Source organism: Typopeltis vanoorti, chromosome 4, assembly GCF_054136105.1.
Source record: "Typopeltis vanoorti isolate ZY-2024b chromosome 4, IOZ_Tvanoo_1.0, whole genome shotgun sequence".
Lineage (NCBI taxonomy): Eukaryota > Metazoa > Arthropoda > Arachnida > Uropygi > Thelyphonidae > Typopeltis > Typopeltis vanoorti.
In genome coordinates, this window is record NC_143552.1 from 22,990,174 (window position 1) to 23,016,493 (window position 26,320).

Genomic DNA, 26,320 nt, shown 5'->3' on the forward strand with positions numbered 1-26,320 from the left:
GATTAGAGACGTGAACAGATAGCATCAATGGCAATATCATATTGAAAACAAGGATATTAGGAAAGAATTTGACATTGTCAGCATCCAGGAATGCATTAGCAGAGGTAATCTCAGGTAGTATGGTCACTTAAACAGAATGAGCAAGGAAAGATTAGCAAAACCAGTGTTCTCTGCCAGGTTGGCAGGAAAACGATCCAGAGGAAGACCAAGATATAGGTGGACGGATACGGTACAAAGTGCCTTAGATGATAGAAATATAAGATCTGATAATGTTGGATAATGATAGTCTTGACAAGTAACAGACTGATTTGGAGGAAAACTGTAGATAGGAAGTTAGTAATGATGTAAATTTTTCATGTAGTACTATCATATCCTGTACACCCCTTGAGGGTACATGGTAGGAATTGATGATTTATTTATTCTTATGGCTACGTGAAACTGATAAGTGAAAAATACAATCACAATTTCCAGAAACAAATGATGAAAATCTTAACATATTAAAGTTCATTACATAAAAGGCACAACATGCTTACTAAGTCTTTCTTTTTTTTTTTTTTTTTAAATATAAAGCAAAAGTAACTTGTCATAATTAAGCCAGGAACAATTATCGTCCTGCTGCACCAAGTATGACAAGACTGCATGTTCTCACAACACTTCAGAACATAAAAGTGGCTGTATCCACGGTTTAAGTAGAGAGCAGTTGTGTCTTGTGTGAGAAAACTTGATCCATTAGAGGAGGCCCATTTCACACTGTATCATCATCTTCTAACATAAGGAGTTCTGCTGATACTATGACAAAGACTATGAGAGTGACTACTAGAATAACGTCTTTGTGGTGAGATGGGACCATGATCTTCTGTTTCCTCCATAACCACCGCCACCACCGTACCAACTACAGGTCAAGGTCCAGGCTGGAAAGCCAATTGAAGGCCTCATCTGTCACCTTGGATGTCCTGTAGGCCACCACCGTGAAATTGGTGCTTTGGGCAGTTGTACACAATATGAGTAATCGTCTGAGCCACGGGAGAACAATCACAATAAGGGTGATCTGACAGCCCCCCATTTATGTAGAAGATAGCCACATCTGCCCTGACTAGTTCTGATCCTGTTTATGGATGACCAAATCTTCCTAGGAAGACCAAAACCAGGCTGCGGAGCACAGGGATCTTCTACCAGGAAGCCGTTTGTTGGACCAGTATTCTCTCCATATGCCAGATATTGATGGCAGTGCAGCTGAAGAGAGTTCGTGCATGGACCAGAGAGGCTTTCTAGATTTGAGGCGAAGACTAGGTGGATTTATGAGAGGCTGGTGTAGGGGTAGGAGTGGGTTGCTCATTGCTTTATTAAATTCCTTAATCGAGTATTGTCTTCTCCTTGTGTGGTGGAGCAATGTTAGATAGAACAGGCAGCCAGGAGAGAGGGGTGCTTCTCACTGTCCCACTAATTGTGCGCATGGTAGAGTTCAGCTGGGTGTCGATAATGTTAGTGTGTGTACTTCTTTCCCAGACACAATATTCTGCTGCAGAGAATGCGAGGGCTAGTGCAGACAACTTTAGGACTTCCGTACCACAACCCCAGGTTGTTCCAGCAAGCCTTGAAATGATGTTATTTCTGGTTTTAATTTTATTGGAGAGGTTGATGATGTGCCTTTTATAGGTTAGGCTTCTGATGATGATGATGATGGTGTGTGTTTTATGTTGCTCTCACTCACAAAAGATTATTTGCAAATCTATAGCACAATTGGTACCATGTGTAGGCTAAAGATTTTTTTTCTATCTTTTATCAATTTTATACATGTTTTTGTATTTTTAATTTATTTTTTACATAATCCAAAAACCACACATGAAAGCCACTTCTGGACTCCAATAAACAGGGATCTCACACTGGGTGATGAAATTCATCTTCAACCTAAAGACAAACAGACATCCATACCCATGGTGGGATTCGAACCCATAGTCTGTTGGTTAGATGTTGGAAGTTTATTTTCCACTTGGTTAGACTATAATAAATTTAGTTTAATCCTTTACCCAAGTGTAGGCAAACAAAGTTTGCACCTGAAGTATCTTCAGGACTGAGGCAACTCGTAGTAAAGGTGGACCAAGCTCTCAATCACTCCTTGTCTCAGTATCTCCCATAATGCAAAGCACTTCTGTTGGTTAGAGAAATGTATAAATATTAATTATATTATTATTACAATTAATATTACTATAATTTTTATATTAACCAATAATATAATAACATTACTGCCTCATTAACATTAATATTTTTAAGGTAGTATGCAATGTGTAATAAATGATTTTACTTATTGTCTTCTGCTATTTTTTTTTTCCCACCACAAAACTCACACATACATTATTAATGATGTGCTACATAGTATCGAATAGCACAATTCTATTCTCTACTCTGCAATAATGTATTTTTTAATGTATACAAATAAAGTAGAAGAGGAATCCGTTTACACTTCCTCCCATAAATATGGGAAAATTATATCAGTAGCACAAAAATGGTGTTGAAATGGAGAAACATATTACAGAACAGTTAACTCCTGGATCGGTGAATAAGATTTTCAGCAACAATTCTTAACTTCCCTTCTCACTTCCCTGAAAAAAAAATAATAAAAATAAAACAAAATCAAATAAAATAGACAAAGAGAGCAAACATGTTAGACACAGTAAATAACTTTAATGCAAGTAGCACAAATACTTCATACCAAAATTAATACATCATCAGAGTTGAACAAACAAGCAATTCAAAGAGAAAGAACACAAGGCAAATACAGCAATTATTATTTAACCAGTGAAATGGATGCTGTGAGGTAGAAGGATCATATCAATCAACAAAAAAGAAAAAAAAATCATTTCTCATATTTACACCTTGGATGAAAATCAAACTTTCAAGAGAGAAAAAGGCAACTATTCTGATTCGTATTCAGCTAGTGTAAAAGAGTTGCAAAACTTTAACGAGATATTCATATTTAAAACTACTACTACTATAAAAAAGGCAAGCCTCACTCCAAAGGACAAACTACAATTTTACCTGTATATGAAAAAATTTTCATGACCACAGCCAAATGTGGACATAAATTTATTGCCAGCATACTAATAAATTATATTACACAAAAAATGTGTAATAAATTTCATACAAATTAAATTGCAATACATTTTAGGCAAAAGTTACAAATTTCCTAAGGACATGGTTAACAAATTAATGTACAGTGATTACAGAAAACTATGTGGGGGAGACATTTCAATATGGAATATATCCACCCCGAACTGCGATGCACCTCTCACGATGTTGTACCATGCTTAGCACCAAGTGATTCAGGAGTTCTTGAGGCAAACTGGCCTACTCCTCCTTCAGAGCAAGGATAAGGCCTTGTTTGTTGTTCTGGAGGGGAATTTTGAGCAGGCAATAGGGTGATGCATCCCGAACGTATTCTATGGGACTGAGATCTAGGGAGCATGCTGGCCACTCAGTTCAATTAATATCTTCAGTCTCTAGAATGCTAGCCACTAAATTTGATTAATATCTTCGGTCTCTAGAATGCTAGCCACTCAATTTGATTAATATCCTCGGTCTCCAGAAGTATCTCCACTGCTCATGTATGATGTGGTGTGGCATTGTCACCCATAAAAATGAATTCTTCGCCTACATAACCAAGGAACAAACATGACATTGAAGAAGTTTGTTGCAATATTGTTCACCAGTGATAGTCCCTTTTTCCAACACTTGTAGCTCAGTGCATCCATTAAGCACAATGCCTTCACAGACCATGACCCCAGCACCACCATATCTATCCCTTTTAAGAACATTCTTGTGATGGCAAGCAGTACCACTTTCATACCAGATCAAATATCATCTAGAATCAGAGGTGCATTAGCCCAGTGCTTCCCAAACTGATGGATATAAAGGCCCCTTTGGAAAAATTAAAATATTTCATGCCCCCCCCCCATTGAAAAAAAAATTCGTAATACAGACATATTATAATGTCTGTATTATAATATTATATTTACTGTATTTATATTCAATACAAAACATACACGGTGAATATTGCAAAAATCAAACAAAAATATTACATTTTTAGCATCTTGCATACACATTTGACATGCCACATTATCTTATATTTTTATATAGATATATTATTACTGTACATTTGCAGTACAAGCACATGAAACATAAAATGATTAGTAACAAAGTAAGAATTAAAAACATAAAAGAAGTTTAATAACAATTTAATGTGATGGATGTGTTCAATACTGCTATACAAAAAGTCAATATCAGGTGAAATATTTGAAACTGCAATTCTTAGATTTCCTTCTAATGCTTCCATTGATAAACAGGACCTGTGTTTATTTTTAATTACCAATAATAATGAAAATGTGTTTCACAAAGGTATGTAGATGTGAATGGAATTAGCATATTTAAGGCTGCATTTGCTAATGAAGGACATTCTTTTTGTCATCGAATCCAAAATTCGGATAAATCACTGTTAACAAATTCTGATTCGAGGGTAAAATCTGCTCTCATATCAATTAATTCTTCTCGAGATGACCATGGAAGCATAGGAAAATATTTTTCGAAAAAAAAACATAGAATTTGTGATGTGGTTAATTATTATCCTTTTATTTTCAGTTGAAAGTAAAATATTATTTTCTTTAACATATTCATGGAGAGAAGTAAACATTTCTGTTTTATTATCCTTAAAACTTTTTAACCACGCAGAAAGTTTACTTTGAAATAATGTTTAGTGTTAATATATTAGTGCTTTTTCCTTGCAGAGAAAGATTCAAATCATTAACTTTTTTGAAAAAAAATCCGACAGATAAGAAATGAAATAACCAATTTTGATCACAAAAATGAGATGCTAATATGGGATTCTTATCAAGAAGAAAAATTCGTAGTTCATCTTTCAATATTAAAACTCGTTTTAGAACTTTTCCGCAGGACAATCACCTTACTTCTGTGTGATATAAAAGAGTATCGTAATTGGAATCTATCTCTTGGCATAAAATACGAAAGTCTTGTATTAGTAGCATTACTTTTTATATAATTAACTATAGTAGAAACTTCTGATAACACTTTACTCAGCGATTTCGGCATATTAAGTTTTCACTATGGATATAAGGCAATGAACATGTCTTGCATTCGGATAAACTTTTTTTACTTCTGCTACAAAACTTGAAATTCTCCCCATCATGGCTGCAGCACCATCAGTGCAAATACACTCTTACCAATCAAGTTCATATTCTTTAAAAAAATTATTCACTTTTTCAAATATATCTTTTACTTTAGTTGTAGTGGAAAGATTTCAGCAAAACAGTAGATCTTTATGAATTTGAAAATTATAGCAGTATCTAACAAAAACCATTAAATTAGCATCATTTGTATTATCCGTAGATTCATCAAGTTGAATGGCAAATGTATTACTTTGTTTGATTCATGAAATTAATGTAGACATGATATTATCGGCAATGCAATCTAAACACAGGAATTTTTTTTAAAGGTTCTAATATTTCGGAACCATGGATAGTTTTGCAAATGTTTATTGCTGCTGGTAAGATGAGGTCTTCACCAATTGTATGAAGTTTCTTTGTTTTTGCAATTAACAAAGCAATTTTGAAAGATACTTTTACTAATTTGTCATTCAATTTAGTATGATTTAAAAAACATTTAGTTTGTCATTTTAATTCTTCAGCCTTTGAAAAAATTCAATTGTCTTACTCTTATATTCCCCATGAACAGTATCTAAATGGCGACAAAGTTTTCCGGGTCGCATGCAATCATCTGATAACTTTTTTCCAACAGATTACACACATAATTTGTTTGGATCATTATATGATGGCACAAAGCATATATCAAATAAGAAGAATCTTATTTTCGAATTTTTTCATGCGACATTTTTTGCCTCTTACTGTCTGGCTGAAGACGATGCCGATGGTAAAATATGAGATACTGTCGTTTATGAGTCTGTTTCTGCTTCTGCTGATAGTTCTTTTTTTTTTTTTTTTTTTTTTTTTTTTTTTTAATCAGTCACTTATCCATCTCAGGGTTAAACTTTTAATGTAGAATATATCAAATAATAGCACCACGTACCGATAACGACACACCACAGACTAACAAGATGAAATTAGTGAATTATGTGATTAAGGGAATCCACGGCATTTATAGTTCTAATGCATGTGATCTGTACTATCAGCGCAATCACCCTGCATCCCAAGCGTATTTCTTTCCTATGCATTGCCCACATCTGTGTACACTAGCAATAAAACATTAATTTAAAGCATGAAAAACTTGGCCGTTTTAAATGAGTGCAAGAGTTTGCATTTGTAAGCTTTTTTGTGCTTCTTATCAATACCTTTGAAATGAAACTTATATGAATAAGCATATATTTACTAATATTCATTAAGTGCTGAAATACGCAGGAAGCAAAATTTGTGAACTAACACCGATGTGTGATTTTTTTCATTAAAATATAAAAAATAACAAAAAAGAAATGATAAATAATAAAAATTAAATGTTTCTTTTAAGATTAAAAAAAAATATCTACATAGTCTTAAAACATTTTAAATTTGTTTTCATTATTTCATGGCCCCCTCAACAAAACTAACAATCCCCAAGGGGGGGGGGGGCACAGTTTGGGAAGCGCTACATTAGCCCATTGGTGTCTTGTTCAATTTTAATGGATACAACACCACTGAAAATGTGCTCCATGATGAGCTGTGAATAAAGGAACACAGACTGCAGACATTCAAGGCATTATTAGGCCTACCTGTCGCAGACATCTTGCCACAGTTTGTTAAGATATCTGTGTATCTGTGCTTTAATGGAGCCGACTTGCAAGCTGACCTGAAATGGTGCATCGATTACATTTTGCTGTTAAAACCAAAAATCTGTCTTTGTGCTCTGTGGTAAAGTGAGGGCGACCCATTAGCAAATGTCTGGAACACACTCCATTGGTCTGAAATGCCACCCAGAGAATGGATACAACACTATGCAAGATTCCAAACTTTCTGGTAATATCAGTAATTTTGCAGCCTTCTTCAAGCTTTCCAATAATTCTTTCCTGCGTGACATCATCTAAATGAATGCCTTTTTAAGACATCCAAGTTTGCAACTTTATTCATTCAAGAAAAGAGCTTCCTACAAACACAATTTGCTTAGTGCAGCCATTTTCCTTCTATCCTGTTGAGTGCTACCAAGTGACCCTTTATGTGCAAGTCAAAAATTTGAATGTGTACCTGCTTTCTACTCAAAATCATCAGTTACACAAATTGCCACAAGCTGATTTGTCTGAATTTGTGGTTGTAATCTTCAGAAATAGTGTTCGTCCTTAGGTTTCGGACACCAGTGTATGTTGTGCAAGATCAGACTTGAGGTTTAAGATGTCCAATATAGTACTAATAATTCCCCACCTCCACAGAATAGCCTGTCTATCCAAATTATGTCAGATTACTTTCACAAGGAATCTCATAAACAATAAATAGAGACAAAATAAATGCAATATACTGTTGATGTTTTTGAATTCTAATCAAATCAGAGTATCAAAGTCTGTCCAAAATAGCAAAGATGACATGAACAGGGTACTTCATAGACACCTGATAAAAGACAGGTGGTAATTTATCCTTTGTAGATGGTAACAAAGAAGATAGTTTCTAAACTGGTTTAAACGAAGTGTGGAGATTCTGTGCTATTTGTTTAGATATTCCTTTAAGGAAGGATATTGAAATTCTTTTTATATCAGACTGTAGTCTGGTGGATGATAACTGTCAATAAATTCTGAATGGTAGTTATATTGTCACCATTGGATAACAAAGTGCTTTTAATTTTATTTAATTCATCTAACAAAATGGGATCAGAAGAACAAGTAGCATGAGCTCTATATACAAGACTTTTGATAATACCTATCTTCTGCAATGAATGATAGTGTGAGGAGTCAGTATCTACCAGTAAAGGTTATTTTTGATAAACTAAAAATTTAACATGACCTGTAGGATTTGAAATTATTATGGTATCCAAAAAGGGTAGACAGTTATTGAATTTACATATAATAGTGAACCTGATACAGGAGCAGAAAAGGTTTTTCTAGTAATTTAAGTAATTCTATCTCTGAGTGGGACCAGACCACAAAGACATCAATGAAACGAAGCTTTATATAAGGAAAATGGCACAGAAAAGTTGATTTTTTGAATCTCCATGAAATAATCAACTAAAATATGTGAGATAGGACTGCCATCACTGTTCCTTTGCACAACTTATTCTGCCATGGAAACTAGCCTACATATCTTCTGTAGATGGTAGGGGATTAGCATATGCCCACAGATGAGAGACCCTTCGACACTTCTGCGCATGTCAAAAGAAGTAGAATCCATTCCGATATTAGGGTAATCAATGCGTTTTGTGAGATGAGTGTTTATTATTATACGTCAATAAATTAGCTTTTCTTTTATGAAAATTCTAGTTCTCAAAGTGGTAACTATTTTGCTTGTACAACAGTTGGAAAATTCACATATAAAGCACGTGATTTTTTCTCCCCTTCAGCATGAATTGACTCTTCTTGGCACATTGCCAAGGTTGGCTCTACAAAGTGCGGGCATACAACAGAAATTTGGATAATAGAATAATATGTGGATATGTGGTGAAACTTCAAGATTCTGCCTATAGGTTAAGAAATAACTGAAACAATATATCAGATTGGAACCCATTCTATGGAATTTCCTTTGGTGTAAGAATATACCATCCGACCACAGATACGAGACCCCTCGACACTTCTGCGCATGGCAGGAAAAGGAGAATCCATTCCGATAATAGGACAATCAATGAATGAGTGTTTATTATTATAATACGTCAGAAAATTAGCTCTTCTTTTATGAAAATTATAGTTTTAAAAGTGGTAATTATTTTGCTTGAACAACAGCTGGAAAATTTTATGTATAAAGTACGTGATTTTGCATGTTGGTGACAAATTCAAACATCACCTTATTCCTTCCTCCCCTTAAACATGAAATGACATCTTGGCACTGTGCCAGCCAGGATTCTCGCATCTGTGGTTGGACAGCAGAAGTTGATTATCAGTTGAATGTGATGAGGACTGTAGCATTTGATTCCATTAAAAAGATGAGAGCAAATGTTATATGCTTTACTAAAAAAAAAAAAAAATAAATAAATAATAATCAATGAAATTTTTTTTTCTTTTTTTTGATTGATATGATCTATGTTTTAATAGGAAAATACCGTGAGCAGACATATGAATTCAAAATTATAATAATGGAATAACTCATGTAAAATATGTTAAAATTAGTATCATTTTCACCTGTGTATCGCAGGCATCTTCAGTGCATTTATAAAGCTAATTAAACCATAACTGACAATTCCAAAAGGCACCACCTAAGTAGCTAATGTAAGATAACTAAAAAAATCAATAAATTTCCTAACTAAAAAAAAAAAAAAAATTATATTTATATAGATATATATACACACACAATAAAAAGTTAGGAAAGATTAGCTGATTTATAAAGTACTATCTCCCATAAAGGGGATAGACATAAACTATCAGATCTGTTTAAGTTAGGAGAGTGAAATAAAGTTTCATGTATCTTTATAAATCCATGAGGAACCGACTTTTGTGAAGGACTCTTGTCTTGTTTCAATGAACTCTATGTCTAGTGATAATGGCATGTTCTGCAAGTCCAGACTGTTCAGGTTCAAGGTATTGAATATAAGACCAGTGTTCTAGCCGAATAGAGGCAGATCTTCCTGTTTGTCCGAAATAAGATAATCCACAAGAGCAAGGAATCTGGTAGACACCTGGATAACTAAGATGTGGAAGCTTGTCCTTTGGAGAAGTGAGAAAGGTGGAGATTTTTTTTGAAATGTCGAAAGGCAACAAAAATATTCAGTGGATTTAAAACTTGTGCTATATGTTCACTAATGTCTTTCACATAAGGGATAGGAATGTGCGTTATTTCTTCTGTATTTGAAGAAGAAGACATTAAAACTACTCAATGCTCTTTTGATGAAGGAATTCTTATATCCATTAGATAAAAAGGAGGAAATATATTGCAGTTCTTTTTGTGACAGGTAGTCTGAAGAACAAAAGGAGTGGGCCCAATGAATCAGTGTTTTAATAGTTCCTGCCTTTTGACTGGAATGGTGATGAGATTCAGCATGGATATAATGGCCTGTATGAGTCTTCTTTCTATAGACTGAGAAATATAGTTTACCATCTGGTTGGCAAAGAACTAAAAGATCTAAAAAGGCTAACTGCTTATTTGATTCTATTTCTAGGGTGAACTGGATCCTTGTATGAAGTGCATTTAACTTAGAAACTTTTGAAGTTCAGAAGAGCCATTCCAGATAGCAAAAATGTCATCGACATATCTGAACCAATGAGTAGGTCTGAGAGAAATGTTGTCAAAAATATGTTGTTCAAAGTGCTCCATAAAGAAGTTGGCATTATCTTATCTTACATTAGCTACTTAGGTGGCGCTTTTTGGAATTGTCAGTTATTGTTTAATTAGCTTTATAAATGTACTGAAAATGCCTGCGATACACAGGTGAAAATTATACTAATAATTAATATTTTATGTGAGTTATTCTGTTTATAATAAGTTTAGTTTAATCCTTTATCCAAGTGTGGCCTTGGATAAAGGATTAAAAAGGATTAAAGGACTACACTTGGATAAAGGATTAAACTAAACTTATTATAGTCTAACCAAGTGAAAAATAGTTATTCTCAACAGTTATTCTGTTATTATAATTTTGAATTGATATGATTCTTTTAACTCACCATCCATTTCACTGGTTAACCAATTGTATTTGTCATGTATTCTATCACTCTGAATTGATTATTTGTTCCACACTGATAATGCACTGTTAGTTTTAGTATGAAAAATATTTATGCTGTCATTAAGCACATTGTTTACTGTGTCTAACATATTTGCTCTCTTGATCATTATGTCAAGAGGACAAACATTAATTTTCCATTAAAAATTAAAAGGAGTCACCAATGGGCATCCCACCAATTTTTACTACAATTACTTTCAAGACAAAAGGCACAAGTAATGTCTTTGAGAACTTATTAGAGAAAATAAAATACAATGCTGTTTGGTTGGAAAAAACTAGGTTCAGATCCCATCTAGGATGCAAAGAATCTTTATCAGTTTTTCAACCAAAAGTGAATTAGCATTAATCAAATGAGTTCCATATGAAACATATGGAGATGGAAGCATTTTTCCTGCCCAGAAACTTGGGTTTTCAAAAAGCGAACTGGCTAGAACATATGCAATTTAGAAAAACATATGCAATTTAAAGCCATAGCAGACAATTCAGATATGATTCATAATCTTATCATAATCAGGTTTCAAACAAAGACAAGTTACTTGAAAATGACAATCACTGGGTCTAACTCACACACAGATGAGATGGGAATTTCAAAATAGTAAAATATGGAGTCTATTTAAAGAGTGTCTAAATTAATGTGACTAAACCAGGAATAAGAAATTAACTTTACAGAATTACTTCAGGCTCCTCCAAAGTAAGCCATTTTAGCAAGGATTATTTGTGAGTTGATTAAATTTAACTGATATAAAAGGAATGTAAGAATTTCAAGAAGAGTCCCTTCATAAGCACTTTTGAAAGTGAATGCAAGAATTTTAATAATAATGCCCTTTAGTAGGAAAGACCTGACTTTTAATCATACCTAGGATGTGAACATTTACCAGGACTTATCAAATGAATGTGAGTTAGCTGGTCTCACAATGATGTGGTATGGTTCCCCTCCAAGAAATTTGATTTTTTTTTAATTCCCCATGCAAACTGGCCAGGAGAACAGATGCAACTGACAGCCATAATATCTTTTTAGATAAGATTAACAAGCCTATCAGAGCATTAAGCATTACTTGACCATGACAGGACCTTGAGCTTGACACACAAGGGAAAATGGGAATACACAGTCAAAAGGAAAGTAATGCATGCGAAAGAAATTTCTCATATGGAAAATCTTTCTGAAATGTAGTAATAACAAAGCCAAACAATAAATATTCTAGTAAATAAGAAACAAAACTTCACTAACATTACACACAATTATATAAATAAGATGATTAATCAATGGAATTTAAATTTTACAGCTGAATATATCATAAGAATATTGATAGTATTTAGAATAATGGAGTTGATTTAAAATATTCAGACTAATAGAAATATATTTGCCAGCCCAGTTGACCAAGCATCTCCACTCTCCAACCAACAAGCTGTGGATCGGAATCAATCCACAGCTTGTTAGTTGGAGAAATTTGATTTTTTTTTAATTCCCAAAGGCAAACTGGCCAGGAGAACAGATGCAACTGACAGCCATAATATCTTTTTAGATAGGATTAACAAGTCTATCAGAGCATTAAGCATTACTTGACCATGGCATACAAGGGAAAATGGGAATAATTCACTAATATTCATTAGAATATTCATTCTCGTGAATATTAGTGAATGTCTAACTAAATTTTAGGGGTACCCAATGAAAGCACTTATAATACATTAGTGTATGCATAGCGTGTGCACTATGCACACACATACATTAGTATGTGCATAGTGCTTATGTACTATATATTAGCCTCTGTAGCTCATTTCGGATCAATGATATCTTTTGGTTGCAAAGAGCAGAGCAGAGTTCAAATCTCATCTTGGATGTGAAGGATCTTTGTAAGACTTTTCAATTAAAGATGACTTAGCTAGTGTCATTTTGTATTTCACACACACACACACACACGCACGCACGCAAAATGTTGTAAATCCTACCGCATATCAATGACATGTATGGGCAAAGTATGAAAGTGGTAGGGGTCCCCCCCTCTCTCTCTAAGAAAACTCAGGTTTCTATTCCTGTGACATAAGCAAACTAGCTAGAACATAAAGTTAACACACACACATACTAACTTCAATGCTTTAACTGCTTTAGCTGTAACTTGAATTAATCAAACTAATGTTTACAGTAAATATTTGTGGGTAGGATTCATTAAAAAAAAAAAAGATAAATAAAAATACAACTTGATAAGCTGATATTCAAGTTGCAGCACATGGGTCTAGATGTCAGTTGGTCAACTGGATTCAGGATTGGCTGTCCGATAGGTATCAGAGAGTTGTGTATGGTGGAGCAATATCCAAGAGGCAGAAGGTTACAAGTAGGGTTCCACAGGGCTCAGTACTGGGACATATATTGTTTAATCTTTATATCAATGACATTGCCGTGGATTGCATGGGGATATTCGGTTGTTTGCGGATGACACGAAGCTGGGAAGGGTTATTAGTAATAGTGCAAATGTGGTAGCCCTGCAAAGGATTTGAATAAGCTAGATAGATGGGCAAATGAATGGGGATGTCAGTTTAATGCAGCAAAATGTAAGGTCTTGAGGTTTGGGGCACATCGATGGGATGCTGCATACTCTATGGAAGGAATTAAATTGGAGGAAGTAGGAGAGACAAGAGATCTGGGTTTGAGAATTGATAAAAACCTGAAATTTAGGGGACATATTGAAAAGGTAGTGAAGGCAACACAGGATTGCTGCAATAATGAGAAGGACACTGACCTGCAGAGATAAAATGGTTATCATTCTGTTGTATAAGACTGATCAGACCACACTTAGACTATTGTTCTCAGATCTGGTCCCCAGGATTTGAAGGGGATAAATTAACTGTGAAAAGAGTACAAAGGCGTATAACAAAGATGGTGTCGGGACTGTACAATGTTAGTTATGAGGATCGGCTGAGGGAGTGTGGACTGCAGAGTTTGGTGGATAGAAGAAGGAGGAGGGGTGATATGATTGAGACTTTTAAACTGTTAAGAGGTGGTTACAGGGTTGACACTGGGGAGTTCTTTCACTTGGTTGAACAGAGGGAAGGATTCATGAGAAGGGGCCATTCCTGGAAGTTACGAAAGGAAACTGTGAGAAAGAGGGTGAGAAGTGGTTTCTTTACATGGAGGGTGGTTGAACCATGGAATGCATTGCCTGATGGAGTGGTGAGAGCAAGAACGGTCAATGCATTTAAGGAGTGGTATGATAGACTTTGTGTTTCCTAGGAGGGACCTCCCTTGATGAGTCTTGATAGACTTGTTTCTTAGAAAGGACCTCCCACGATGAGTCTTTTGACTCCATGGAGGCCTGAATAATAATAATAAAAACTTCTTATACAACACTGCATTAATATATATATTCATGGAGGGTGACTTGGCTGGTAAGAGTAGCAAAAGTGAAGTATGAGCAGCAGTTAGCTAATGAAGCCAAAAAGAATCCTAGGGAGTTTTTTCGATATGTAACCAGCAAACAAAAGAATGATTATAGAAGGATGACACGGATTGGAGAAAATGGTATACGGACAACTGCTGTGGAAGATATAGTGGAGATACTTAATGAGCAGTTCACAAAGGTCTTTTATTCTTGTGAATGCGACCATGGAGAGTTTGAGAGCAGTGGATGATGAGGAGGAGAAACTGACTGTGAGTGAGGAAGATGTATATGAGGAATTAAGCAAACTCGATATTAATAAGGCTGTGGGACTTGATGCTATATCACCGCGTATTTTGAAGGAACGTGCCAGGGAGCTGACATCTGTCTTGACAAATTTGTTTATATGAGTCTTGCACTGGGTCAAGTTCCAAAGGAGCGGAAGGAAGGAAGGCAAGATTCTGTTGTTTCCTAAAGAAGATAACAGAATTCAAGCATCAAATTATAGGCCTATCTGCATGTCAGGTGTTGTGGTTAAGTTGTTGGAGAAGCTGGTGAGAACTAGGATCCAGAACTGGGTTGACAACAGTGGTATTATCTGTGATGGACAGCATGGATTTGCTAAAGGAAGGTAATGTTTTAGTAATCTACTTACTTATTACAATAAGGTGACTGCTTCCTTGGACAGAGGAGAGGGATACACAGTAGTATACTTAGATTTCGCAAAGACTTTTGATAGATTACCCCAAGTTGATAGTCAAACTAGAGCGAACGGGGTTGGATATTAGATTAGTGCATTGGATCGAAGACTGGCTATCTGATAAGTATCAGCAAATTGTGTACGGGAAGCAATATCTAAGAAGAGGAAAGTCACTAGTGATGTGCCTCAGGGATCTGTTTTAGGGACACTACTCTTTAACCTGTATGTTAATGATATTGGCAAAGATTTGGATGGAGATATTCAGTTGTTTGCAGAGGATGCAAAGTTGGGACAAACTATGAAGAGTAAAGAAGACGTTGAGGCCTTACAAGAAGACTTGAATAAATTAAGTGAATGGGCATGGAAATGGGGAAGCAAGTTCAATGTTTGAAAATGTAAGGTTTTAAAATTTGAGGGAAAAAAAGACTCCTCTTGTTGTGATGAGAATAGAACTTAGGTATTTTCCAATTGAAAGTGCAATGTACCGTTGTTCTTCCAATTGTGCTATGGACGCACTTTAGCTCAATAAAGTGGTCACTTAACAACTCCACTATGCCCTTTGCATCAGTCACTCTGCTCCCATTTTTATCCAACAATGTCATTCTTCCACAATCATTCCTCCTCCTACTGGCCACATAACGAAAAAATTCCTTAGGATTTTTTTTTGGATCTCAGGGCAATCTCTTCTCATGTTTCAGCTTTACCTTCCTTACCGTACTAGTATTCTTTTATTATTCATATTCTTTATGCATCTGCTCTCCATTCCCTCTCTTTATATTTCTTCCATAATCTCATTTTTACCTGCAAATGCCATTTGAATGTAAGATGTAATTTCACAATCTGTTATTCACTTTACATCAAATTATGTTCTCTTTTTCACTTTAAGTATACAATTTGCCATTGCTGCTAATAAATATTCCTTCACAGTTCCCAAACACTGATGATATCTTGTCCTTTAAATCTTGTCCTCCATCCATGGAGCTACCAAGATAATTTCTAAGATTATTTTATTTACCTGCCTTATAATTCTACATACATTTCTTTCTCTTTGATACTCCAGTATTTTTATTTATCTTCCAAGTCAAAACCACATGGTCACTCTCTACAACCGGAGGAGGAGATGCTATCTCAGTTATAATCAGATCGTCCAATGCTATGACCAAATCAAAAACTCTTAAACTTCGTGTTCCTTCTACTACATGTTACTTAAGACATTTATCCCCCCTACTACTACATGCAGTTTCCTCTTTCATGAGAGATTTTAACTACAGCAGCATAATCATTCTTTTTACATTTGCCAGGCTCAACCTAAACATCTCCTGGTCATCACTCTCTATGTTCCTGGCTTATAACACCACCCCACTAAATATCCTGTACTGCCCACAGGTTATGCTGTGGGCAGTACATGTTTTGAAAACATGTACTGCCCACAGTACATGTTTTCAAAACCAATGTCCTCCAAGTCCTCCACTCTGAGAGAACACAACTCCTCATTTATCATAAGCAGTAGTACTCCACCACCACATTTGCCCTTCCTATCTTGCTGAAAAATGATATACTCTGTTACTTCTATTCCTGTCAGTATATCATCTTCCATCAACCATGTCTCAGTGATCCCAATAATCTTTGGATAAGCTGAGGCTATCAGCACCACCAATTCACTCCTTTATTCTGAATATGCCTAACATTAGTATAAAGAATTATCAATGCATTGTCACTGTTTCTATACTTATCATTATTCCCTCCAGACTCCACTGGATTAAGCATTCCATGATATTCCACCTTCTCTCAAGTGACTATTCCCACAATAGGTCACCCCTGCCACAATCCATCCTGATAATTCTAATTTCCCTGCATCAACATGCTGACCTGTTTAGAGAACAGCATTTTCTCCAGATGCTTACAAATCCTTCCTTGTTCAAATGTAAGGCATCTAAAAAAAAGTATTACCTTAGAGAGGACTGAAGTGTGAGCTATACAATAATAATTCAATGAGACAGATTATTTGCCCTTCTAATGAACTGGTTGAATATGGCTAATTTCTAATATGCAAGATAAATATCAGTGGAATAGATGATTATGAAAGAGTGACACAAAAAACAGAAGTCAACACTGGACCACAAATTCAGAATAAATGGAAACATGACATCATGAACTAGTGGAAAGTCAGCTAAAAGACTGACTTTCTCTGAGGGTGAAGTAACAGCACTACTATGCATTAAAAATGCTATATCACACATACATTTTTATATGTAATATATATGTATATTTCTTTTTAGATACATATTTCTCTATATGTGACATTACATATACAGAAAGATATTTTAGAGAAGGTTATTATTACCATGTTTGGTTTACAGTTTCTGTTTCATTCTTCCTCTTACTTGCAGTGTTGACGACAACTTTCAAGATCATGTTAGGCATACTGTAGGGACCCTCCCCAAAGAAAAAAACCTTCCCATTCAAGAGTACACCAGTAAAGTGATTCTGCAGGCCAACAACTAGATAGTATGTAGGACCAAACTTTATGTTAACAATTACAAGGGCTTGTCAATTAGATAGCATATAATCCTGCTTCCATTACTTTGCCAGGTCAAATCTGAAGAGAATCTGAGTACAGTGCTCCACTGAGCAGGAATTATGTTTTCATGCTCACACTGCATGATACTAGTCTTTAATTAACTCTATGCCACTGCGAACTATGAAAGGCAGTACAAATAACTGAAATATTGTTTTACACACACACACTTTCTCTCTCTCACGTACACATACATTAAACACCTCTCAAAATGAAGCTGATCTCTTGGGATTATTCTTCTCCTCTTAACTCCTGCACAGATTAAAAGCATATTACCTCCTGCTATATCAAAAACACCAGGATTTCAGAATAATCGTGAGGAGCTTGGATATCAACAGGCCTTCTGTGTTGATGATACCAACTGTTCTCAAAACGTGCTTCAGAATTAACACCAGACTATATCATCTTTAGCATATTTCATACTCATCAGTCAAATAACTTGCAGCCTGAAAGCAAACCTTAATTCATCCTATTCCAAAAAAAAAAAAAAAGGCAGATGAAAGTCAGCCATCATACTAACATCCAACTGCTAAGTTCTCTTGAAAATAATGAAAATGGTCATCAACAATTAATCCTTTTTTACCACCTGAAGGCATACCAATATATTATCACCAAACTTCTGTAGATTGGATTCTGCCACATCCAATCTACAGAAGGTTTCCCAGCCAACATTACTCATTGTTCCACTTGATGTTTCCATGATCTGACAGTTGAAAATTTCAAAATCTGACAAAGAGACCTAATTTTCCAACTTATCACCTTAGGGTCTGAATTGCAACTGGGCTGCTAGTTTCTTCTCTGGTAATTTACTAAGTGTGACAAGGATGACATTATTTCTTCTCCAAATTCTAAAGTAACCCAATGCTCCATAATTTCACCAACACTTGTCCTCCTATACAAAAATGACATGACAACTTTCTCTCAGTGACCACAATGTTATCTATAGCTTTGCTCATTACAGTACAATCCACTCCTCTTTATCTGACAAACTGAAATGCACAAACATTCTAAGGTTTTTTTTTCCCCATTACAAGGCTAATGATAATAAAAAGCTTCGGAGATGGCTTGTATATATTGCATGGAATGAGCTGAGGTGTTAAGCAGGAAGTAAATGCTGTGTGGGAACTGACCAAAAGATATTTAACAACACTGATGTGCAAACGTATTCTGAATGTCAAATAGATTGAATGAAGTAGGTGTCGAATGGATGAATGAAGGGATTAAGCATTAAATTTGAAAGAGGGGACTCTGGGGGTAGTACAAGATGAATAATAGTGGTAAATTAATTGCATGAAGAGTATAAGGAGCAGACCAGGAAGGTGACTCAGCTGGTAAGAACAGCAAAACTACAGTATGAGCTGAAATTAGCAAATTAGACCAAGAAAAAACCTAAAGTTAGTTTCTTTTCAAATATGCGGCAAGTAGAATGTAGGATTATTATTATTATGTGACACCTCCAAGGAGTCCAAAGACTCAGCGAACGATTGATCCCTTCCAACTACTAACCGCACTCAAACCTGCTTAAGTTTTTGTGAGCCATTAGTAGCAGAGGCTCTACCAATCAACCAAACTTAGCCAAAGATTATGGTAAGATGACATCAGTGGATGAAGATGGTGAATAGTGACTGCTGCCGAAGTCATAGTTGATCTATCCAGTGAACAATTTATAAGGGTCTTTCATCCTCATCAGGGCCCAAGGTGAAGAGAAAATAAGAGAGGAAGGCTTAATTCTGAGCTAGCAGGAAGTATATGAGGAAATAACTGTCATGTCAATAAGGCAATAGGTTTCATGACATATCACCATGTGTCTTAAGGGAATGTTCCAGGGAGCTGGCAGTAGGACTGGCATGTCTGTTTAATAAGTTTTACAACAGCACAGGTTGCAAGAGAGAGTAGAAAGAAGGTAAAATTGTTCCACTGCACAAAGGTGGTGATAAGACTGTGGCTATGATTTACAGGCCATATTCTCTGTGATTATCAGCATGGTTTGTTCAAGGACGATCATGTTTTACCAACTTACTTATGTACTATAACAAGGTGACAAATGTATTGGAGAAAGCAGATGCATATACGGTGGTATACTTAGATTTTGCAAAAGCTTTTGATTAACTGCCACACAACAAGTTGTTAAATAAATTGAATAATACATGATTCCTGAATAATAAGACAGAAAGAAATTACTATTTAATGTAGGAAGTTATAATAACCCTACATAAAGTCAAGCTCATATGACACAAAACACTTTTGTCGCCCAAAGTAGTGTGTCACATTTAACAAATGTTAACAGAATTGAAGGTATTCACTAAGCGTGTGTGAAAGGATTACTTGGGAACTATCTGCAAAAAATCACTGGAATACAAATAAGCTGATGTAACTAATAATTTAAAAGATTGAAGCACAAAGAGGAAACAAAGTTTATATATCTAAAGTACAAATAGTACAAGTCTATTGTAATTAGCTACGCCAAGCTCGACTTAGAAGTATAATAAAAAGGCAAAGACACTTCTTCAGAGAGAATATATATATATATATATATATATATATATATATATATAAAACAGGTTATGTAAGTTGAGAGACTATAAATAGCTTATTAAGAAAGAATTAGATGTTATGTTAAGAAAAAGCTGTTATGGACTAAGAGTAGGTTGATACCACTGAATATGTTCCTGTTGTATGTCTATTACAATATCATAAATCATATTGTAAAAGGCTAAAAATAACAATAATTAAAACTTTAAAAAAATTAGAGAAAATAGAGCAGAAAGAGAGAAACTAGGAATGTAAATATAGATAACTATCATCTTTAAGGAATACAGAGTGTTATTACATACATCAGTTTGCACACAGTGATAAGAAGTATGACTCACCTAATGATACTTTTTTTTAAAAACAAACAAACAATAACAAAAAAAAATAAAAATAAAATAAAATTCCAAACACATATTTTGTCAATGATTGTGAAGTGAGTTTTCTTCTGGATACTTTCCTTTTCTTATGGATGAACTTATGTCTCCTAGTGGGAATCAATAATAATAATAATAATAATAGTGGGGCAAAGAATGTATAAACTTACTGCTAATTTTTCAGAAAGTATAGTATGGTTTTATAATAACTTGTGAAAACTACTTGTTCAACTTTTTTTTAGTTTCAATAAGTAGTTTCAGTGTAAAGATAAAATAAATATTTTTAAGGATTAAAGGATATTTACCTGTAGTAAGAAAGGAGGCCATTATAAAGAACAAACCATCTTTTCTGGTACCCTTTCAAGTAATTCGTCCATTTATTTAGCCAACCTTTCATTTCTGGTTCATGCTGTTGAGGTTTTGCATCAGCCATACTTCTCATTCAAGTTTGATTCCATATGCAATATGATTCTACTTTATATGTACCCTCACTATTGCTTCTGGAGCACCACTTTCAAAAAAAAAATATGTGTGTGTGTGTATATGTATATATACACACCAGCGCTCGCACGCTTCTTTTTTTGCAATATTCCAGATAGTTTATACAATATACCTTTCTAATTAGCACCCAATGTCAACATATCACAAATGTGAAAATTCTCGCACTACTATAATGATTTTATCTGAAAACATTTAAAATTATAATAACAAACACAATCAACGAACTTTGAACAACGATGCTATGCTATCTCATACTGCTCATTTTCTACGTTTATATACCGCATAATCTATAGTTTAAAATAAACGCGTTTTTACAAAGAAAGCCAATTTGTGTGAAATCATTCTTTAAACACTTCAAGCTCCGTCTTTTCCTAAATAAAAGCTAATAAACTTTGTTCAGTTGTTCCAAATATTAATAGTAGCTTGTGTAGCCTTATGAGCATATATTCTTCTGAAGCAGGCTACGACAACAGCTGGATCGTCCTCCGAATGTTTCATCCGCACTGGTTAAATGAAGTATAGGAACAATCAGCTAACCTCAAGCCTACAATTAAAAAACGAAGATATTATGTGCACAGGTTACATCATCGAAATCATATCATCTCATATCTTGTGATACTTTAAAATACCATGGGTCGGTCTCTTTAAATAAATTAAAAAAAAAAAAGATAATAAATTATATTAATTTGGATACTATATATTCCTTTCAGCTTCCCTTAAATTACAGTTAATGATTTATAAGAAAAACCACTTCGCCTTAACTTCAGTACATGATCGATCACTCATTTAATGCTGAATCGACCATCAAAGCATACAAATAGCCACTTGGTGCAAATCCGGGAAGGAACTGAAAACATCCATTGTTAACAACAGAATTCTAGAACTTTCATGAAATAAATTATATATGCAATATTCACGATAACGCATTGATTTTTCTTCAAAATGTTCTTAAACCTAATAATAGTTGTATTCTTGTTAAAATACGTTATTGACCAAATATATAATTTATTAAAAATTATATGTTTATTTACAGAAGCCCAAGGGATTCGTTCGGCAAACTAATATTTCAGCAACAGACCACATTTTTCAGCGTTAGCAAAGAAAGGATTATTTTCCCCCTCCGATCCTAAAATTCCAAGAATAATAAAATACAATGTACAAAATAAATTTTAATTACCATAAAATATTAAAAAACAATAAATAAATATTTGTAATTGCTAAAAAAAAAAATATAACTGAATTATGAGCTCTACACTAGATGTGAGGAATGAAGAGAAATGCCCAATCCTCCCCTTCGCTCTTAAAAGATATCACCCAGATATTGAACAAACGAGGATAAGCAGACAACTAGGAACCCAGCCAACCAAATTATATTCTGTGTTGACATAAGCCACAAATCAGGATATATAGTGACTGTCAACGACTGGAACAAAATCCAGATGAATTCTACTTGCCAAAAAAATTGATTTTTTGGCTGCTTGTATATAGAAGCTGTAAACTTCACATCACTTACCTCAGTATCCCATAATACAAAGCGCACTTACTTTCGGCTTATGTATACTGCTTTGCATTATGAGAAGGATCGCTACCCATACTGGTTTGGATCTTTATTAAATTAACATTAGGTAAAGAATTAAATAAAAAATATAATTTATTGGCAAGTGTAATTTATTTTTCAACCAAGTGGGTGAAAAGTTTTACGACTAGCTCTCATCTAGGGTATTTTAATAAAGAAATGATACACTTTTTTATTACTTATATATATTAATCCGTCGGCCTGATCGGCTGAGTAGTTACTGTATCTGGTCTGCAGGCTCGGATGCAGCTGTGTGAAGGGATGTTTGTGATTGTCTTTAGATGGGAGATGAATTTCATTGCCTGGTGTGAGAACGCAGCCCTGTTTACTAGAGATGTGAAGTGGTTTAAAAAGCTCCATTTTTAGTCTCTAGAAACAGAGTTTCTAAACTATCAAAAAAAAAAAAAAATCAGCTAACGCCTTTTTATTCCCGTATACGGAAAGTAGGCGAGGCCATTTAGCCCTATTTAAAAAATATATAAAATTAATAAAAACTGGAAAAAATCCGTACAAATAAACCTTCAATGGAGAGGAACCACATAAAGTGAACCATGGTATGCCTCCCGTTATCACCTATGCTCTTGCCATCCACACTGAGTTAGTTTTGCATTAAGAATACCCACCTAACAATCCGTTAGTCTAGCTTTCCGTGCAACCATGGCTCGCATACACCCAGGAAGAGATTCCAGAAGGTGTTGAACATCTCTGATGCATAACTGGACCCATGTCTGCTGTAGTAGCTCCATCAATTCATGGTTATTCAATGGAAAAGAATCAGTAGTTCTCACACTCCGTTCTAGCATATCCCCACACATGTGCAACTAGGTTATAGTCAGGGGTGGGTGGGTGGGAGACAAGGCAATGTGGCAAATTTCGTTGTCACATTCCCCCAACACCCATTGGTTGTACAATCCCTATGACAACGTGCTTTTCCTGTTGAAAGATGATATATGCACTGGGTAGACCTCCTGCAGATATGGATGGAGATGATCGGCTTACAGGTTCCTTTAGCGCTCACCATTATGGGATGATAACCAACACACCTAGGATATGCCAGGAAAAAGCTCCATAGACCATAACACCACCTCCACCAGCCTGCTGAACTCACAACCAGGTTATAGGGCTTCATGCTGCTTACGCCAAATGCAAACCCATCCATCATATTGGTGCAGCAGGAAACAGGACTCATCACTCCAGATGACCTTCTTCCACATGTCGAGGATCCATTGCTGATGTACCTTGGCCCATTCAAGATATTTGCAATTCCTGCCTGTCATCATGGGTACCCTTGTTGGTCTCTGGCTGTTGAACCCCAGGAGAAGCAACGTACCGTGCATCCTGCATGTGGAAATGGGTCGAACTGCCACGCTGTTGTCTTGTCAGTGAGCTCTGACTATTGCACGCGGTTGCAAAAGAGATACCAGTCGTGACACACGACACTTACCTTTAGGATGAACCATGCGTGGCTGCCTAATTTGAGCCCTTCTGTTGGATGTCTCTTCATGGTTAATTCAATCCTGTTACACCCTCGATACAGTAGTATGAAAGCAACCAACATGTGCTGAAATTTCTGAAATACTGGTGCACGTATTGCCCTACGTCGCGACGTTTACCCATTACCGGTTGATTATGTACACAGAACGCAGAATGTTACTGTCTATAAGGGTGAAGCATAATGCTTTTAATCCCTACGATATGATAAGGTTACTGCGTAGGGGAAATTTGATGAGCTACGTGCTCAGCCCGTGTTGGGCAAGTTACATATCTCGAAAGGGAACCAAAATGGCCTTAGGTCGTTAATATTAGCATAATTCCAATTCATCATAATTTCCTGCTTGATGGACTAATTCATTTGGATGTGAGGACGATTTTGAGAAGTACTTTACAGCCAGAGATTGCAGGAAAGAGTAGATATAAGGGGCATTTGTGTCTCGATGAAGTTGAACATTTCTGATGTACCATGGTGCATTTAAGATCTTTCGTAAGCATTTGTTTTGCAGTCTTTGCAGTTTAAGGATATTTGAGCTTGAAGTATGGTTCAAGGCGGGGGACGCATAAGTGATAATGGGACGAATCATCAACTGGTAGATGAGCAATTTGATTTTAATATCTAGTTTGCTGTTTCTATTGATAAGAGGGGTAAAGCTGTGCTATGACTTTTGATGCCTTTGAACATAAGGATTTTGTATGCGGGCTGAAGGTACGTTTTCTGTCTAGCAGTTTAATAACTTTATTAGGGATGCCGTCAGGTCCAGAAGCTTTTTTTTAAAAAAATTTTGTATGATGTGGCAGATTTTGGCTTGAGACGTAGGTGTGAGTTGGATGGAACAGGTATCCCACTGTTTTAGTACATATCTGATGTGGCTGTGGATTTTATAAATATGTTTGAAATTCAGGTTATCACATGAAGGGTTGCACTTCTTTTCTAAGTTTTTGACTATAGTTTCGGGTTTTTCAGCGTCTGAGTGAACAAGCCTAAATCCGATTTGAGAAGAGGAAGAGTTTTATTTTTATTTTTGATATTTCTTAACAGTTCCCAAACGGTTTGATCACCAGATGAAAGCTAATTTATCTTCCCATGGTTTTTTTCTGTGGGCCTTCAGTGCATCTCTCACTGCACTATTCAACCGGTTGAGTGACTTTTTATCTTGGGGAGCCCTGGTATTGAAGTATCTTTTTCTTGCCTTATTTTTCTCCCTGATGAAGCTCATAATATCTTCTGGAAGTCTTTTATGCTTAGAAGTAGGCATATTTGAGGTGATAGACGATAAGGCTGCATTGATTTGTTGAGTAAATTTATTGATTGCAGAATCAATTTATTCTTTAGAGTTAATATGAGGAACGGGATAAAAGAAGCTTGGGAACACTTTGGATAATTTTTTCCAAGGTATGACGGCGTGAGGCAGGGTGGAACAGTCCCTTCTGATTGCCTAATTAGAGCAGAATAAGGTTGCTGTCAGAGGTTAATTCGTCAAGTGAATCCAAGTTGTACTGCATTTTGACATTTTAGAGGACAACTATATCTAGGACTTCGGAGGAGCCAATTGGACTGAGATGAGTTGGTATTGAAGGAATATCCAGAGCTATGCAATTGGGACTTGAGTAGTTAAACAGTATGCGACCATTTTTATTGGTAGATTTACAGTTCCAAGCAGGATGTTTTGGATTGAAGTCTCCAGCGATGATGACCGGTCCTTTTACGCCAAGGATGGCATCCAGATGTGAGGTCAACAATATTTTTGGGGGTTGTAAGTAGCAAAAAAATTTAGGTTTTTAACTGAGTTTGTGAGGACATTATTGCCTGTGATTTCGAGGTTGGTGGTTGCAGGGTTGGTTATTGAATGATGGTTTATATCATTTTTGATAAGGGTGGCTGTATTCCTAATTTTTAGGTTGTTCTGCTAACCTTCTCATTGGGAGAGCCGGAGGAGTCTGAACTGGGAGAGTCTTCGTCCATACAAACTTCATTTGTTGGTTCAGAAGCGAGAGTTTGTCGCTTCTTATGAGCGTGAGTTTCTTCTTGATCAGTGGGATTAGAAACAGACACCAGTAAGTTGAGCTTTACTTCCATTGAGGAGAGTCTTCATTTTCTTCATCATCAACTTTGGGTAAAGAATGCAAGTTTAAGTAGCCAGGCCATTCTTATTCAAATTTTTTAAGAAGCTTTTTAATGAAAGTGAGTGCTAGCCCTTTGTCAAGAGAGTCGACGATGATGTTGGGATCAATCAAGTTAGCAGGCCATTTTAATTTGAACTTCTTTTGAAGTTTGTAATGAGTATGATAGCCGGCTCTACGTCAGGCAAGTCGGTGACAACGTCCAAGTCAGGCACGCTCATATCGATTTAA

General features: G+C 35.5%; 1 protein-coding gene across 1 annotated transcript in view; it reads right to left on the reverse strand.

Annotated features, from left to right (window-relative positions):
- Osbp (oxysterol binding protein) overlaps positions 1–21,736 on the reverse strand; it is a 325,446-nt gene extending 303,710 nt beyond the window's left edge. The window contains exon 1 of the mRNA XM_090391682.1: positions 20,703–21,736. Coding sequence (XP_090247808.1) covers positions 20,703–20,839 — 137 coding nt within the window. The 5' untranslated portion in view covers positions 20,840–21,736. The remainder of the gene's footprint in view (positions 1–20,702) is intronic.
- Positions 21,737–26,320: the final 4,584 nt, after the last annotated feature.